Consider the following 19,312-nt stretch of genomic DNA (forward strand, 5'->3'; position numbering starts at 1 on the left):
TCAAAAATAAAACAAAATTGAAGTTCAAAATGTTTCATTTGATGCACAGTGAACTCCTTGAACTTATTTGTGCAGTTTCACAGATTATCCAGTGAGATAGGCTATGCTCATGTAGCAGTGCATAGGCTGCTATTGATCTCCATTATGTGTTATCTATAATTTGTCTGATTAAAAAAAAAATGTCTGCTGGCAAAAATATTTGTTCGAAGAGTAACTTTGATAACCAGGCAAATGTCGATGTTGCTATCCCTCTTGTAATTCATTTAAATGACTGCAACATCTAGAAAACTGGCATTTCTTTTTCTTCTACATGGGTGAGGATCTGTTTCTTTTATTGGTCCAAGGGAAGATGCTTATGACCTTTTCACTGAAACAAACACTTCACATTTTCTGTAGATGAGGTTAAGTGTATGCTTTGGTCATGAATTTATACTCGCATATGATAAGGTTCAATGACTTTCCTGCTGGATATCACACAGCCACAGTTTTTGAAACTGCTACGTTGTAGTATTAGTGAATTTATCTTTATTAATATGCATCCAGCCTGCCAACACTGAAAATCCAAAGTTGCACCTGTGCATGTACTTTGTGTCATTACCCTCACATTATGCACAAGCCAGTATTTCAGAGGTCCTTTTAACCTCCTTGCTCTGAAACACCAATGGGCTTTCTAATCAACGAATATTCTCAACAGCCAACTGAAATAAAAGGTGTTGCTTGCCTCACAGTACCTAAATCAAGAAAATGTTGTTTCAATTTCTTAAAATGTCTAGTCAGTTAAAAGAACAAAAATGATAGTATGTCAGTGTTGAATAGTCTATTTGTCCAAAAATGCAGATTTATGTAAAAACAGTGTATTGCTATATTGCAAGACATCATAAAAATGTAGTTCATTCGAGCATTAAGCTAGTTCTCTGTGCAAGCACTCGGCACTGAATTTGTAATCTTAAATGCTATCTAAATGTTGATGTCTGTGACATTTCTCACAGTGTTGTTTTTCATTGCATGCCTAACCTAGCTTTTGAAGTAGAGCAGAAATGGAGAGACACTTAATCAATTATTTGATATAGAATATCAGCCAAAATGTGTCCAAACATGTTCTGCTTTTATCTCCTAAAATATTAAAGCAGAAGTAAGTGATATATTTGTGTTAATATAAGTCTTAAATAGTTATATCTTCCGACAGCAATCACTTACATAGAGTGTTTGGACCGAAACACGGGTCTGTCAGTCACTCTGCTCTGCTCTGAGCCGAGGAGAAGACATTTCTCGTATCCTACAGTTTTTATCCAATGAGGAGAGAGAACGGCATGCAGGGCTGTGTGTGCAGCCAAGGGACGCCGTGAATGTGGTGACGTAGGGACGAGGACTGTTATGGTGCGTTCAAGGCAACTCGTAACTCGTGTTTTTCCGACCTGTGAAGTCGTACCAGTTCGATCTGGTACGAGTTCACGGGTCGGAAGTTACGAGTGGCCGTTATAGTGACTTTCACAGGTAAAACAGGTCGGAAAAACACGAGTGGGTTGCCTGGAACGCTACAAAGTCGTAAGCTGTGACTTGAAGCTGTAATTTACGGTTACAAAAGCCTGCCTGGAACGCAGCATTAGCCAAAACGACCGGATCGCTTACTTCTGCTTTAAGATTTAATTTTTCTCTGTTTTTGGTACTATTAGTTTGACACCTGCGAGGTAGCGTTGTTACATCTTGGTTTCTAAGTGCCTAGAGTGCTTTTTTGATGTTAATTTGTCACTCTTTTCTGAAACCAATGAACCTAACCAAGTCATTATAAAATATATTTATCATTCTTTTATTTGAATATTCCCATTCATACCTGTAAAAACCCAGCATCAGTTGACCTGAAGGTAGGATTTTACTGCTTGTCTCTGGACCCCAGTTCTATGAGGGAGTACTGTAGTTTTGATCTGCTCATTTGCTTTGGGTGGTCCAATAAGTAAAGTGTCTTTCCAGGTTTAGTGAAACATGAGTTCTACGGAACAATGAAAGATTGTCTTTTTCAAAATCACATTGACTTGATGATCTCATCGATGTAGCAACTGCTGTCTACTGGGAAACAAGTAATGGACTTGAACAAATCATTGTAGTTATAGTGATGAAAATTTTTTCTGCACACATTATAGAAAATTTATATTTGTCACAATTGACATACTTCATGAAGTTTCACAGAATACTTTTTTGTATGTCAAGTGTTGGGCTTAAACGTTGAGCTACGGATTTAAACATTGAACCAAAATGTGATGAAAGACCAAACCATGTTGTGAGCACCCATCATTTAGCAAACACTGTGTAAATTATAACCATTTTATTTAAAAAATATATGTTTTGAGAGGGGAGGGGTGTTTTTTTTCTTCTTTTTTTTCAGTTTGGCACATCTTATCCACTATACAGATATGAAATTGTACATATTACAATACAAAAGGAAAATGGGAAGAGAAAAGCATCCATTTTGCACAAAGAGGTTGGGTAAGAGAGAGGGGATTGATTCACTTGTTTTTTCTATTTTTATTTTTAGGCAGGGTGGGGACCAGGACTAGAGGATGACAAGAGGAAACAAAAACAGTTTACAAAGAGCCAGAGTGCAAAGGGATGCATATTTCTACAAATTTTGTGGATTTTCAGTCACTTAGTACAACCTTTGTCTTAAACAGTGAAATGTCAAATGATTGACAGAACTTCATAGGAATTTCACATACATCCCCATTTCTGTGTTATCAAAGATGAGTTCTCCATAATGTTTACTGTATGACAATAAGAAATATTCAACTCAATTTGACTTTTGAACATGCAAGACAGATTAGAAGGGCAACAGTAAAAGCAGTGCGAAGCTGGAAGAAAATAAAATTAGAAACAAAGTGGAGGTGCTTAGCTTTGGAAAAAAGTATGATCGGTGTCTGAAATGTTTTTCCATTTAATTAAAATGTGAGGTGGAACAATTTTTGGTTTACACGCTTTCTGAGATGATGTTGTAGGCATCCTAGGAGCATGTGCAGAGAAACATTGACACAAACATTCATTTAGAAGTTTGAAGCCAAATTTGGCAGGCTCTCGTGAGACAAAGCCAGAAAGTGTACCCCCTGGCTACCTCTAGGGGGCACTAGCCAACCAACTGCTTTTTAATTGCTCAAAACCAAACATCTCACTTTTAAAATGCTATGCTCTCAGAAACATCTTGCTGTCTTCTGAATGGACTTTGTTTAACATTGTTGAACAAGTTGATTTCCGATGTAAAGAATTTTACTTGGATTTTTACTTTTGTAACACTGGGCAGCTCATCACTTCTCTAGTAGGAAAACTGCTGCTGCTATTGGTCAGTGTATATTTCAAGCCCAATGTGCTATCAGTCAATATTCATCATTCTATTCTTCACTACCATTACTTAGCCAGAGAGATGCTCATTGGTTTTGATAAACTATGACATTACCCCATAGTTGCCCCTCTCCATCGTCCCATCAATTCCTCTCTCTTTCACCCTGCCCCCACCACCAAACTGAACACAAAGAAGTGCGGAGCTGCGGCAGCAGCTTTAGTCTGATGCTAATGCACATCCTCTCCCTGCTGCATACAAATGTGTCCTGACCCAGGCTTGCTGTTTGCTTATCACTGAATCTCCATTTGCTTTCAGGGTATTGACCACAGTTTAACTTGTCACTTGTGACTGCTTACCAAGGAACTGCTTTGATATTTATTATTCACCCTAACTACATTTTAAGACCGTAAATGACAACTCAGTATCCCTAACAAGAACAGTGTCTCAAAATAAAGGCTTCAGTGATTTTGTATGGTGTGGAGGATGATTCTACTAGAACTATTTTTGAGTGGCTGAACAAGCTAAATGTTGCTGGATCACTGGTGTGGGTGACAGAATATTAGATTATTTTTGCCTTGCCTTAATTGGTTCAATCTTGAGCCTGTCAGTCCTGATTAGAGTGTAAGCAGTAAAGAGCCTGGGCTACTGAGAATGGTTTTATTTTCAGAGTGAAATGCTCTCCTATCTGGCATTTGCGCTGTTCATTACCCTTTCACTCACAACCCTCACATCTCACACTAACTTGTCTGTATATCGATCCTTGTTTACAATAGCAGATCAAAAAACTGTACTTACAAGGTGAATTTGTCGGAAATAATATGGTCACAGTGTGCATTGCATTTGGATGCTGGGAATCCATGTGCAAATCATGGAACATTTAATAATTTTGTACGTGATGTCCAAGGTGAGGAGGACATCTATTCGTTTCTCTAAGCAGTGTAGCGTATTGAAGATTAACTACAGGCGACCAGTGCTCAGTGTTTCATAGGTTGAGAATCTATTTGTGTCAGTTGGCCCTCATGGGTTGGAGCCCCAATCTCCGACATTTGAGAGTCAGCTGCAAAACAGCATTTCAATTACGAGTTAACGTCTGATTAAAGAGGTCATTTTTCCAATTTATATAATTGAACATAAATTTACCATTCCGACAGTCTCCTCAATCATTATACACTTTTACTTGTATTTGCAGTGAGAATTTTTTTTGGAAGAAACCCAAAATTAAAAAAACAAAAAAATCCTCCTCATACTAAGGTCAGCATTTTTGTGGGGTGAGCTGTCCAAATAAATTCTAAAACTGGAAACACTCAGAGCCCTTTGATCTGATGAAAGTTTATAGGCTTGCCTAGTTGACCGATTTCTGATTTGGCAAAAGTAATTCCATTAATGTATACTGGATACATTTTTAGGGTTCCTCCTTCCTCAAGAGAGGATCTGTTTTATTTGTAATCTAATAATGATAATAATGACATTTATTTTCCACTCATATTCAGGGTTTGAGTTTGGTCTCAGTCTCCTTTAATGTATCATTATGTATAATGTGTACTTCTAAAACAATGAAACTGTAAATCAAAGACGTTCTGATAACTGATCCAATTCATTTGCCCCAGTGATTAAGTGATTGGCTTACAGTGTCTGTGGTGCATTTAGACACATAATTTCAAATATTTACTTTGTAAAAGAAATAAGACATAAATCACATTTCTCCACTTAATGTATTCTGTTAGCAGAGGGCCATTTGGCTAAGTATTTTCTCTGGGCTGCAGAATATAGAGACAATGTGGAGACAAATCTCACAGTTTACAATTTTTTGTTTAAAATGATTGCCCCCTTGCCTGATATGAACAACGTTGCATTCATAGAAAAATAAATTTGTAACTATCTCTACCTCATCCCTAAACTGCCATGTCCAACCTCTGTCATTGTAGCATTCAACATTTCTCACATATTCTCAAATCTCACTTGTAGAAATTATGCTTTTTACATTAACTGGAAAAAAAAAATCAAAAAAGCAAACCCTGTATCATCTGAAATGGTCAAATGGCAAACCCTATGCTCTAGGAATAAATAAGAGTTCATACTTCACACTCTTTGTAAGGCAGTTGCTGACACTTGCACTGCCCATAGCCGTTGATGATCACGAGTGCCCCTTCTTCATGGCTGGGCTCATACTCATTATAGGGTACCTGTGTAGCTAGATCTGCCATAGGCTGCCGCTGCTGGGTCCTCATCTGTCTGCGGTTCTGTATAGCCGAACAGTGGCGTATCCGACGCAGGGTGGGAGGGCAGCACTTCCGTGAGATATACACAACAAAAATGATGAAAAAGAATGAAAATAGAAGGGCCATAGTTCCAATGATAACCCTATGAGTCATAACAGTGTTGTCCATTGCTGCGAAATCGTCCGTTACAGCTGACTCTTCGAATGTAGCAGTAGTTGTTGGAGCAGTGCGTGGTGTTTGTGTTGTGGTTGTTGTGGTAGTGACTGTGGTAAAGCTCCCAAAATACTCTGCATAGTCCTGCGTGGGGGTTGGCTGCATAATCCCAAACAAGGAGCTTGTGATCTCTGCAGCTGTAGTAGCGTCTGTGGTTGTACTAATGGTCTGAACAACTGGTGCTGAAAAATTCTGGCAAAGCTGGAATCCATAAACGGCATCAAGTATCTCCTCACCTTGGGCATATTCAGGATTATGGCAGAGAATGGAGTGTTCCCACCTTCCCTTAAAGGTGCTTAGCCAAGTGGCCAGAGAGCAAATCCTTTTGGTACATTCCCAAAGGTTGCTGGATAGCCCAATGGTACCCAGAGACTGCCACATATCCATGACTTGGGGATCCAGACTGCTTAGTTTGTTGTTATCCAGCAGCAAAATCTTTAAATTTGGCAGCGTTTGAAACACATCTGCGGTCAGGACACGAATTTCATTCCCTGTGAGGTCCAGCTTCTCTAAAGTGGTCCAGGTCCACTCCATGCCACATGTGAGGTTGCTGATCTTGTTCCATTGCAGATATAGAAACTGCAGGGCAACAAGGCGAGGGAAATGAGCCAAGTTGATCTTGGTCAGTTGATTGTGCTCCAAGTGGAGCTCTTTAAGCTTAATGAGCCCAGCAAATCCATTGCGAGCCAGACTCCGTAGACGGTTGCTACTCAGGCCCAGATATTCCAGGCTGCGGCAGTCCCAGAATGCCCGAACAGGTGTGGTGCGAAGTAAATTGGAGCGAAGATGGAGTATCTGGAGCTTCCTCAGTCCATGAAAAAGTTCTGGTTCCAATGAAGTCATCTGATTGAAGGACAGGTCCAGTATCTGGAGGTTGATGAGGTGGATGAAGGTTGTGTTGGGCAACTTGGTGATACGATTGGAGCTCAGGTTGAGATCCTTTAGTTTGTAGAGCCCTTGAAAGGCATCCTCTTGTACGGTGGTAATCTGGTTGTGGTCTAGATGTAGCCAGGTCAGCTGGCTGAATCCATAGAATTGATCAGGGCTGAGCTCAGTGATACTATTGTGGCGTAGTGACAACCCCAGGGCCCCCTTGTCCACGCCATCTGGGGGTGCCTGAAGCCCCTGGGTGTCGCAGTAGAACTGCAGGTCCTCACAGCGGCATTTTTGAGGGCAGGTTGTGCACGATGCAGGAGGCAGCAGGCACACGAGGAGCATGCTGATCACACACAGACACAGAGCCGCTGGTGCAGGTCCCACCAATGGCCACCTTGAATGGAAACCTGGGTGGGTTCAAAGATAAGAAAATGAACTGTGGGGTGGGAAAGCTAATCTCTGCAGAGCACTTATTACTAATTCATGGTGGTGATTGTGTTTTTTTTTTTTTTTTTGGCTGCTCTTACTGTTCTCCATACATACGCCAGTTTAAGAATTCTACATTGACAACTTTGACAAACATAACTGCTTCGAGCTTAGGTTTAATGGATCGTCGTGGATTTAATTTAGCATTTAATTATCAAATATATCATGAGCTGGTCTCAATTTTGGTGTATGTATTTGGTCTTTTTTTTTTTTTTTTTTGCATGCTCTGTAATTGAATAATTTAAATACTAAATTTCTGCTGATTACTGTCATTGGTCATTTATGCTGTGTCTTTTTCATTTTCGGGAAGCTTGGTTATGCTGTTATTCCTTGAATTTTTTAACTTTCTTTCTTAAAAAAACAATCAAGTTTTTTTCATCACTCAAGACATCTGCCATAGAATACTGCTGATATTTAAAAAGTATATAATCACAACTCATGCGTCAGTCGAGAAGGAAAAATGAAGGACAATTGCAGTAAATAGACTAGGCTGAAGAGCTTTTAGTCCTCAGCCTCCCTTGCTCTTAGTATTCCCTATTCATGTCCCGACCTGCCTTATAAAGGGGCTAACTTACCCATTCTTTTGTGCACATCGGAGGCTGCATTCAACTGTCCTTTTCCGCAGACTCTTGGAGCAACCAGATGGAAGAAAAATCCAAAGGGAAAAAACCCTTTTGAGTAAGCACAAAAGGAATCAGCCTCTTTGGAAATAAAGCAATTCTGAGTCCACCCAAATGAAACAAAATATGAAATTCCATGTCCCAAGATTTTGTTTATTCCTGTTGTTTTGCTCAGAGCCCTTTAAAATCCAAGCTCAAAGAAAGGGTTGAATCTTTTCTTTCATCCCACGGATCCTTGAAACAAATATTGATATATTTTTTTTAAGTTGATCAGTTGCATCCAGAGCGACTCCAGTGAACAGACCCCCCCCTCCTCCTTTTTTTCTTTTTCTTTTTTTTACCCTTTTGTTTCCCTTCCACCGCAATGATGTCAGCTCAAATGGTTAATTGAAGATCAAGCGTTCCTGTTTCATGGCTGTGCTCTTCCAACCCTAACTTGTTGATGGCAGCCAGAGATCCTGCTTCCGATGCCGGCTCAGTCTCAGCATAGCCTCTGCAGAGCTGTGAGCGGAGCCCTCGTCTGCTAGCTGAGACGCAGGGAGAGAGAAAAAAGCAGAGCAGGGAGTCAGGGATGTTATTCTGAGCTTTTTGTTGCAGCCACTCACTGCTACAGAGTGGTGGCAGCCTGGCGTCGATCATCACTACTGTTTCTCTCTCTCTTTTTCCCTCCCACTCACACAAACACCCTCAGTCACTTGCTCTCTGCCTCATACACACTGCTTGTGCACCTCAGTCTTCCTCCACCTCCCTCTGGCACCCCCCCCCCCCCCCTTCCCTCCCACTGACTCGTCACCATCGGAATATTGATATCTTGAACGTGTTGCGGCAGCTTGCTGTTGAAATTAACCACAGCTGTAAATCTTAGCCTCGCCTTGCCGTTGTTCTACACTATGTGCTATATATGAAAATATATTTGAGAAATAAACAAAACACCACAACAAAGCAAATTTTAGTTTGTAACATGTGGCTCAAGATGACATGGAGTGATGAACAAAGGTGTGTTGCATTGCCATAGGAGTATGCTGTTGCCGCGCTAACATAGGGTGTCTGGCTTATATTCATAATTTACATATCCTGAGTGCAGTGCTTTAATTTTTGAGCACTGCCATATGATGTATGGCCAGCTGCTCAGAAGTTAAATTAGTCTAGCTTTTAAAATCTAATAGACAGGGCTGAATACTTGCTTGATGGTGTGATCCATGAGGTGAGATCAAAGTAACTAAAATGGTGCTAACAATATATTTTTTTTGACATTGAGCAAATGGATATGATTTGTGGTTTTGTTAAAAGGAGGTTGCATTTGAGAAGCCTTTAGAGTGCTTAACAGAATGTGATGTCTGTGCTGCACTGCATGAAAATGCAGACTTTTTCTTAATTATTTAACGTGGGAGGAGATGATGTGAAGGTAATTGCAATGCACTAAATTTAAAGCCATATCTATCTAATCCGTTCTCTAGGATCTGTACTATAAATATGATCCACCCCATATCTTGACTTTGCTAAGCATCTTTTACTTGATTATGACCTCAGCTGCACCCCTCCCTGCCTTGATTGTTGATTAACTCATGGTGATGTTATTTGATTTGGATTATAACTGTTGTTGCACTTTTCAGACAGTTGTGCTTAACAAAAGCAAATAATTAAATTCTCCCTGTGACTGCAACTTTTTTATTTATTATTCATTGTAATTGAAATGTTTATACTCAAGTGCAAACTTGCATCACAAATCACTGAACTCTGAAAATAACCTGAAAATTCTTATTACCAAATATGTCCCCCTAATTAATTTTCTAACATAATTCTCAGGCTGTAAGATGGTGTAACATACATCTGGCTGTGATTTTCCAGGTCAGCTGACCAGCATGCTGCTGTCATTCTCCACATTTATTGTGGCAGACTACATGTCTCACTGGGACTCCTCTGTACAATGTGAGAGTGGAAAACATGGGGAAAAAATGCTTACCTCTCCAGGGGCATGATGGATATTCCTTCCTTTTGATGGGTGTTAGCTGGCTTTCTATTTGGATTCAAGCTGTTTTAAAAAGCATTTTATAAGAAGAAAAAAAAAAATCTAAAATTAGAAATGGACATCCAATTAACTGAACTTGCAGAAATATCAAAAAGCAATATCACTGAGCTCAGTGATCATTTGAGTTTTGGAGCATACTTTATTTCCATTTGAATTTTTCTATAATCCAGTGGACTAGTGGTTTTGTAGAGAAGGGATGTTCCTAAATCTGTCCTGAAGGAGATGGATAGAGACTCACTTGAGTATCATAAAAGATGCCGCAGAGAAACTGCTTCCATAATAAGCACCTGAAGAAGTGCTTTAGAACCCTCTGGCATGGAAATGAAATATGGGCTAGGCATGAATGAAATAGGATTGAGAAAGTAGGGGCAGAGCACACTAAAGCCCTACCACGCCACCGCATCCAGTCGGCACAAAATCACAGGGGATTAGTGCCGTTGGAGCTCCCCAGCCCATAACTATGTACACAACCCCCCAATGGGCAAAGGGCAGTGGGGGATGGGATAGGTCAGTGCCACCACCGTCTATGGCGTTATGTCGCAGTAGATTTAAGCATTATAAGGGAGATGAACAGCCCAGAGTCCAGCTGGATCTTTGCCTTTTTTTTGTTTCTCTTGCCAGTTCATCTAATTTTAAAATTCTCTAGTATCTGTCCGTCTATCTATCTGTCTGTCTCTCACCCTCTCGTCCTCTTGTTCACTCCACCCCTCCTGAAAGTTTTAGATGTTCAATTTTTGCTTGAGCAGTTTGCAGAATGTGACTGAACATCGCTCTGCTCTCAGTGGGGAGCAGTGGTTAGAGCTTTAACTCCTGCCTAGTGCTTAACTGTGACAACTGCCAGTGGTGTTGAAGTGTTACTGTACACAGATTACACATTTAACCACATTGAAGATGAGAAAAATGTAAATGTGGAGAAGATATTTGAATGCTTTCAGCTTTACCATAAACTGTCATTGGCGTCAACAGCAATTAATGTTTGTACAGCTACATTTTACTCATTAAGTCCAAGTAAGTGTCCATCCACAAATGGTCTACAAGTGAGTGTGTTTCACAGCCATAAGGGGAGATGTGGTAAAACAGTGGTCTCAGATTGAAGAGTTGAAGGAGAGAACACAGGTATTTGAAAATTCGGACATGATTGTCAGCATGTCAACCTTTCTGCAAACACGGTTGGAGTATTTTTGCTTGGTGGTAATGTTAGGAAGTCTTTTTCTTCTTTCGGTCTTTTCTTTCTCTTTTTCACCTCTTTGTCTCCAGGGCCCATAAAAATGTGAATGTTATTGACGTATACAAATAAATTACTACTTACTACAAATTTAGTTACGCAACTGGATAGGCAAATTAATTAAGAATAATAAGGCAAATAGGTACCGTCCGACGATATTGTGTTGAGAGGAAAAAAATTGAATCAGTTTGTGGCGCGTGGTCTTGATTCTGTGGCGCTGCGCCACACATTGGTCTATGTATAGGAAACACTGACTGATGAACAGAGCTGCAGTAATGAAACGGCTAGGACAGGATTTAGATACGGTACCCTTTCTTTATCTGTCCATGAATTAATTATGGCATTACATTCCAGATGTAAATGCAGTTTGCAAACAACAGCAGCACTTTTAACATTTGCCCATGGAATATTGCACTGATACAGATGCAAATCAGTTGTTGTTGTTTTTGTTTTTTATAACCCGAAGCAGCTGTTCCTTTTACTGATACATGCTTTCAGTGTGTGTATATTATTAATTGAAACTGTTGGCCTTTTGTTTGTTTGTGTGCTCCATGGTCCTCTCGCAATGCCACGAGTTGCAAAATGATTCCAGTGTTTTAACAGAGAGCACTGGGGCACTTTTGACAGCTGGTCCACCAAGAGCACAATGGTTTACAATAAATAAAAGGATCAGAAATGGATCAGGTCATTTATCTGCAAAACATTTGTTTTATATATAAAAAAAAAAAAGCTGAATATTGATTCAATACATTGCCATTTTCCCTCAGCAGAATGTCCGTAAGTATCCACAGTGGATATGTTTGAAACTGCTGCCACTATGCTAACTCCTCTTTCATGTTTATGTTTCAGGCAGGAAGAAAGGACAGAAGTGATGCTCTGAACACAGCCATCGACAGGATGACAAAGAAGACCAGAGACCTTCGCAGACAGGTTTGTGCTATGTTTGTTTTGTTTTGGTTTTTTGGTTGTTTTTTTTTCTACCTGAATTATTTGTCCATTATATCTTCAACTTCTTTAATATAGTTTACCAGCTATTGTCTTGTTGAAGCTGGTGTGTTTATCTTATAAATGAATGGAAGTTATGCTATGTAGTCAGGTCAGCAAACTGTAAGATGTCAATATTTATACCCTAGGGGGTGGATTATTGTAACAGTGCTGTTTTTTTTGTTTTTTTTGTACTTCACAGCTGCGTAAAGCTGTAATGGACCATGTCTCTGACTCATTCCTGGAGACCAATGTTCCCCTCTTGGTTCTGATTGAAGCTGCCAAGAATGGCAACGAGAAAGAAGTCAAGGAGTATGCACAGGTGTTCCGTGAGCATGCCAACAAGCTGATCGAGGTAATGTAGGATTTTGAGAACGTCACAGTCAAAATCTGATATGACCTAAATATAACACACCTCATATGTTTCCCCTTGATCCCATTGGTCATGGACGTTTTAACTTTTAGATTATAGTAGACGTCAGTCTTCATCCAGCGTCTGTTTTCTCTCTGTGGCTCTGTTCTTACAGAATCCCTTGTGATACAACTTTAGGATTAACAGCAATCTGGAATCTTTTTTCCCTAATGAAAACAAAGCTGTAAACAGTGAAATTATTTTTTGCGGTTTCTGTCTTTGTCTTTCACTTTGTGCGTGTGTGTCTTTCACACACAGGCACACACACACACAACACTGTCTAGCAGCATTTTGTAAATTGAAGGCAATGCTGACTATAATCTGATGCTGTGATGCTATTGTGAACAGACAACAGGCCACATTTGTGGTTATAGCAACAAATCACATTTTTTAAGCAGAACTAAAACTGTGAAAGACCCACAACTAGAGGATAAATGCTGGCTCTGAAAAAGTGTCATCCTTGTCACAACAGATAGATTGATAAAGGAGTGACTTCTTATTGACCAACTCCATGTGTGCTGTAATGATACTTAAAATCTTACTGCATCCTGCTTTCTATCCCTTACTGCAGCTGCTCTCACATCTAAACAGCGCTTTTTTTAATGACAGGGTTCTTTATGCCACCCATGCTGTGAACATAGCAACAGGGATGCAGATGCAACCACACGGCAAAGTGACGAGCAACAAGCTAACAAACGAACAAAAAAAAAAAAACACTGTCCTCATTAGTGATCTTTTCTTCAATTTCTAGAATGCCTGTGAATCGTGTGCTGACATTTGAATGTGACTTCTCCCCATGGGCAGATGACCATGAGTGTGGCTGGATCTATTAGTTCAGAAAGAGCAGGGCAGCATAAGCATTTACTGGTGAAACCGTTGAAGCATCAGAGGGAAAAGGGGACCACACTGGGGAGAAGACCCTTAAGTAGTTCCTGAAGGCCAGAGTGTCAGTAGTGGCACTAGAGCATGACATTGATGGACTTCCCTAATGCTCACATAGTACTTTTGCTTAGAACACTTGGATGGATTATATGAAACTGCACAGCTATGGTAAAAAAATTACTCATGTGACACATGAATGCCATTAAAAGAAAATGCTTCCTAGGATGAGGTTGGATATGATGAGTTCCTCTCACAAGGAAGACATGTGCATTGAAAGGACAGTGTAAGTGTCAGACTACTAACCTCAATATGGCAATTAAAGCAGAAATAAGCGATCCGGTCGTTTTGGCTAATGCTGTGTTCCAGGCAGGCTTTTTAAACCGTAAATTACAGCTTCAAGTCACGGCTTACGACTTTGTAGCGTTCCAGGCAACCCACTTGTGTTTTTCTGACCTGTTTTACCTGTGAAAGTCACTATAACGGCCACTCGTAACTTCCGAACCGTGAACTCGTACCAGATCGAACTGGTACGACTTCACAGGTCGGAAAAACACGAGTTACGGGCTGCCTTGAACGCACCATAACGTCTTGTCACCACATTCAGGCGCATCCCTTAGCTGCACACACAGCCCTTCATGCCGTTCTCTCTCCTCATTGGATAAAACTTGTAGGATACGAGAGAAGTTTTCTCCTCGGCTCAGAGCAGAGCAGAGTGACTGAGAGACCCGTGTTTCGGTCCAAACACTCTATGTAAGTGATTGCTGTCGGAAGATATAACTATTTAAGACTTATATTAACACAAAAATATCGCTTACTTCTGCTTTAAATATAAACATTGAAATCGAAGGAAAAATATATACTTCAGATTGTTTATGGCCTAACCATAACCCATGGCCGTACTGAGGATACATATGTTCAGTGAACTGAAACAAGGATTTTAAAAAAGTCACTGAAGGGGGGACCTTAGGTTAATGAAAACAATCAAGTTAAGATAACAAAACACGGTATCAAATGGCAAATGTAGTTAACACAATTTTAGATTATAGAATATTACCTTATAATTATAGATAAAAAATATCCCTGCATATCTCTGATAGTTGGTTACATTCAAAACTGCTTGGTGGCTTAGTGTAGTTGTTACCACAGTGTTGTAATTAATAAAACTCAAAACACTGTACTAAAATCTTTCACTGCTGATGGTTAAAAACCCTCCAGGAATCTGAAATGTTTTTATTAAATGTTTGTTTTTCTCAGTGGCAACAGTCAAATCACATTATGACCCCACTAGACTTTATGTGGAATTCATAATCACATTTAAATAACATTTCAAGATAATAATAACACACATACACAAGGAAGGACATTAATGTAGACAACTGAATTAATGTTAAGGTATGCTCGGATGCTAAATGAATTCCTGAGGAGGCGTGATTGCATCCAAAGGCGATGTAGAGGCAGAGCAGATGCAGCCAGGCACTGATTCATTCTTGCTGTTGCAAACTGAGGCAGGGATGTGACTGTGTGAGTTGAGTGTAGTGAGAACGTTATGAGTAAATCGACCAACACATTGTGTTTAAAAAATACAGTTTCAATCATGCACTACTGTCAATTACAGGTGAGCTGATTGGTGCTTATTACTTCCAAATTTGTGTTTTTGTTTGTGATAAAATTGCAAAGGTTTGATGCTGGAATGCATTCATTGTGGCATATGACACATGTGTAAGTGTGTGTGTGTGTGTGTGTGTGTGTGTAACCATTGTGTGTGGTGGCACAGGAGGGTACATTTGACCAGTATTATAAATTTGATATGAGATTGATTGGCCAGTCACAGATCATAGATTATCATGCTGGAAACCGGCCTTGTGTAATCGCCAGCAGATCAATTGGGTGCATTTCTAATGGAAAATATTCATGTAGAACAATTCAACATGAATGCAGTCAGCTAAGCAAGAGGTAAGTCACAGTAGGACTCTCGGCTTTCACCTCCGACTGAAAATGTTTGACATTTCCCATCAAATGCATTGTGCAAAGAGAGTATTGAATGGATTGTAGGTTGCTCAAGAAAAGAGCCATGTCCAAACACAACAAATGTAAATGATTGGTATTCCAAGGCCCACAATAGGAAGTAACAAAATGTTTGTTTACTTATCAGATAAGACACTGAATATATAGTATTAGTCTATTCAAGGTAAGAACATAAAAGTGCCACCAATCTCAGGCTCTGTATGACATGAGTTGTGCAAGTGTAGACTGCCCAAAGGCAAATGGTCCATTAGTTCACACACATCCACACACTTGTAAAGCAACATAATGAATGACCCACATTTGTAGGCCCCTTCTCTACACTTATTTGTCAGAGCATCATTCTTTGAAACCTAGTGTCTATATCATTAAATGAAGCCGAATTAGAGGTTTCATGTACTGGAAGCGTAACAATTTTACTGATGGCCTTTGTGAAAGCTATCAAACAACGGCTTGAAATTGTATAGTGATACAATTCTACTCATGTCTGATTGATTTAAATCAAGATTATTTATTATGACAGACACTGGAGCCGTTTGTCTTCTGGAGTTGGGCTGAGATACTCCACATTGCAAGGTTTCATCAAATGTCACGTTGGGGACAAAAACTATGGCACTAAATGTTGATAATGACATTTGTTGCCAAATTTTGTGGGTTAATGGTTTTCTCATGTTTGTACGCTGTTTAAGCAGTGAAATTCATCATCTTAAGAGCAGGAGAAAAAAATAGACCAAGCTTAGTGTTTTTACCTCAAGGCCATCTTCTTAAAGGTCCCAGTGTGCTCTGGATGCTGTGGAGATTTCAGCACTTAGTTAGCAGAGCGAGAAAGTAAACTGGAAAGGCTGCTGAGTAAACAGCAATCCATAGTACGTATCATATACCAAAAATACATTTGAATTAATTTTCTTGTGCCAGATATTTCTTTCAATCTGGAAGTGTACTTTTTTGTATGTTAAACTGGATAAAATATATTTTTTTCCATACATGCAGATATGTACTGTACATCTATGAAAGACACACAAGGTTAAAAATAAGGCAAAAAAAATGACATGATATTCTTAAGCATAATTGACCTTTTATCTAACCTTTTTACTAAGGGAGGTAAAAGAAATGCAGCAACATATTTTAACCCTGATTTTCTTTAGTACAATCATGACATTGCATAAAGTATTTAGCCTCCAAAACACAGTCTCCTCCTTTCCCCTCCTCTCCTCCTGTCCTCCTTCCTCTTCTGGCAAGCAAGGGGAAGTATTTACGACGTGGTACCTACCCCGTCTGGCTGTACTTCCTTAGCTTTCTGACTGCATTTTCTGAGCATTAAAGTCTTCTTGTGAGGAAGAAAACAAATTATATTGCATGATATGTGAAACACAGTGTGATTCATTGAACGTGCTGTTGGTGCATAATTTTGGAATAATGAGACAGTGGTGGTACATGTTTCTGATCACAACACGCTCTGTCATCTCATCTATTTTAATCTGTATAAAATACAATACATTATACATAGTTGCACACAGCACTTCTACCAAGCCAGTGTGCACTGAATTGTAGTGAAAGAGATGCTAGAACAAAAATAGTACAATGTGAGGCAGCCATAAGTTTGTTTGTCTGCATAGGTAGCATGAATGTAAGTGCTGGTCCTTGCTAATTTTTGTTGTCACTGAATGAAATGCATGTTATTCATATTTTTTACCCTGGGATTTAACTAGGTATTAAGACTTGTGATAATTGTTTTCAAAAATTCTGACTCCCCCTGACACTTTGAATCATATAATGCAGAATTAAAAGTGGGATGGTGTGGGGCGGTGTTTAGCTTTAGCATGTGTTGTGGCTATAGTCCTCACTGCAGGCGACCCTGGTCCGAATCCCGTGCCGAGTGTCCTCTTCTGCGTGTCATTTCCCCCTCTCTGCCTCCCATTTCCTGTCTCTCTCTTGACTCTCCTATACATTAAAGGCAAAAAAAGATGCCCCCCAAAAAATACTTGGGGGGAAAAAAAAAAAAAAGTGGGATGGTGTCAGTTGACTCATGGATAGAATTTATTTTGTTTGGCTTCCTCCAGTCCCTTTATTCTAAAATGGCTGCTGTCACAGTGGTTTCATGGGAGAGCAAGAGAAAACCCTATGTGAAAGACCATGGAGTAAAAGCAAAGTGCCAGTTTGCCATGATGTACCTGCTCTCTCACCCGTCCTCTGGGGCCACTGAAGGTTCTCCCTCTGGTCTCTGCACGTGTTTGCATACTGATGTGGGATGTGTTTATATCAATGTTTCAGTGCATCACCAGCACACTGGAGTAAGTGCTCCTCATCAGCACAATTGTAGAATTCTACAAGCAAATCTTGTGCAATTGAGGAGGAGAGGATCCTTGGCATACTCATCCACTCTGCCACTCTTGGAGCCAGTGAGGCATTCCACAACCAACTCTTTTTTTTCTGTGATCCAGAGTCTTATTTACATAGATTTGCCCCACATTTCTATGCCTTTATAGTAGCATGTACCAGCTTAAATCTTAAGACCCTAGAACTCGGCAGAGTTCAGAAGGGCAAACATGAGTAATCAGTGCAGCACACAAGTTGAATGAAAAGTAGTATTTGTAACCTTGTTTTGAAATGAAAATAATTATAATTATTTCTTAACAATGAAGCTGTCAGCACTAAACCTTAATTTGATTTGGGAAAGTTTTGCCTTGGCTTTGCCCAATCTGACTGACAAGCTATGAACACATGTAGAACTTGAATGCAGCATATGATCATAACTGACAGTTTTTGATGCTATGGTCAAACTAGGGATTTGTCTATAACACATAAGATATTGGTCACTGTTTATGTTGTAGTGTGACCCAGATCCAGGATTTGCATTTGTGAAGATGATTGTAACAGTTATATATTTTCAACTTCTGAAATGACCCTATTTTTTTTAACCCTTGATTCCTAATTCCTGCTATAGTGGAATCAGCAGTTGTTTTTTGCCTTTGTAATTGATTATGTTTCAGCACATTTTCTGTGTATTGCATAATCCTACTTTGGCACAGTTACTCACATCCCAGGCATTCTGTTTCAGTATTGTTGCCAGCACATCCCAACCACCCAATGGGAATCTTCATGAGTATCTGACCTAAATTTTTCTCAATACAATGAGATGCATAATGTTATTCTGGAGGATGAAAGAATATTTAGAAATGATTGTTGGAGAGCTTGATTTGTTGGTCAGTACATGAAAATATACTCGCAAACCATAAATGTTGGCAGCCACAAAGCAAGACTTGCCTACCTCAGCACTCCAGCTCTCGCTCCACTGCATGGTTTTTGAAAGTGTCAGGAATATTTCCCTCTCTGATTCCAGGGGTGTAATGGCAATCTGGCAGCCTTGTGATTTAGTCACCGAGAATAACCGAGAGTCCTTGAGTCACTAGATACAATTTACATTTGGATTTTTTTTTTAATTATTATTATTCTTTGGGATAAAAATGCAAAACTTTTATTTTATCTATTCATTCAGCAGCATAGCTTTTGTTTTCCCTCCTACTTCTGCCTTTTCCCCTCTGTGCATCATATTGTATCATTTTAGCAGCTTTAAAAATTAATCCTCAGCAGTGGGTTTGTATTCCACAGGGATTAGTTATGTTGTAGAGCTGCTCCATTTCTGATAGAGAAGAATCTCTAAACCAGGCTCCCATAATGAACTTAGCTAAGTTTAATTATGTATCTATGTATTGCTCTTTGTTTTTCTTGAAATAAGTCTGTGTCAGAGTCCCTATCTGTGGCTAAAAAGTAGATTTGTGTGTTTGTTTGTTTCTGCTTAGGTGGCCAACCTGGCATGTTCCATCTCCAACAATGAGGAAGGGGTGAAGCTGGTCCGCATGGCAGCATCTCAACTGGAAACTCTGTGCCCCCAGGTACCTATGCAGTTTTACTTTCAACTTCTACCCACTTCATTGATTGTGTGCCTCTTTGAGAGTACGCCACATTGTCTTTTCATACCATCGCTAGGGTTCCCACTAAACTAATAAAAGTTCAAAAAC

The 19,312-nt window shown here is 39.7% G+C and overlaps 2 protein-coding genes across 3 annotated transcripts in view; one reads left to right on the plus strand and one right to left on the minus strand.

Moving 5' to 3' along the window:
• Positions 1 to 19,312, plus strand: part of ctnna1 (catenin (cadherin-associated protein), alpha 1) — an 83,285-nt gene that overhangs the window by 25,764 nt on the left and 38,209 nt on the right. For both annotated transcript variants that reach the window (XM_083981301.1, XM_083981302.1), the window contains exons 8-10: positions 11,843 to 11,923; positions 12,180 to 12,332; positions 19,094 to 19,186. In XM_083981301.1, coding sequence (XP_083837427.1) covers positions 11,843 to 11,923; positions 12,180 to 12,332; positions 19,094 to 19,186 — 327 coding nt within the window. The remainder of the gene's footprint in view (positions 1 to 11,842; positions 11,924 to 12,179; positions 12,333 to 19,093; positions 19,187 to 19,312) is intronic.
• On the minus strand, positions 5,398 to 7,015 carry lrrtm2 (leucine rich repeat transmembrane neuronal 2; the record flags this gene model as incomplete). The annotated part of the gene is made up of 1 exon (XM_083981303.1): positions 5,398 to 7,015. Exon 1 carries the CDS (start codon positions 6,973 to 6,975, stop codon positions 5,398 to 5,400), a length of 1,578 nt encoding a protein of 525 aa, XP_083837429.1. The 5' UTR covers positions 6,976 to 7,015.

Source organism: Trachurus trachurus (genome assembly GCF_905171665.1).
Source record: "Trachurus trachurus genome assembly, chromosome: 10".
In the NCBI taxonomy this organism is placed as follows: Eukaryota; Metazoa; Chordata; class Actinopteri; order Carangiformes; family Carangidae; genus Trachurus; species Trachurus trachurus.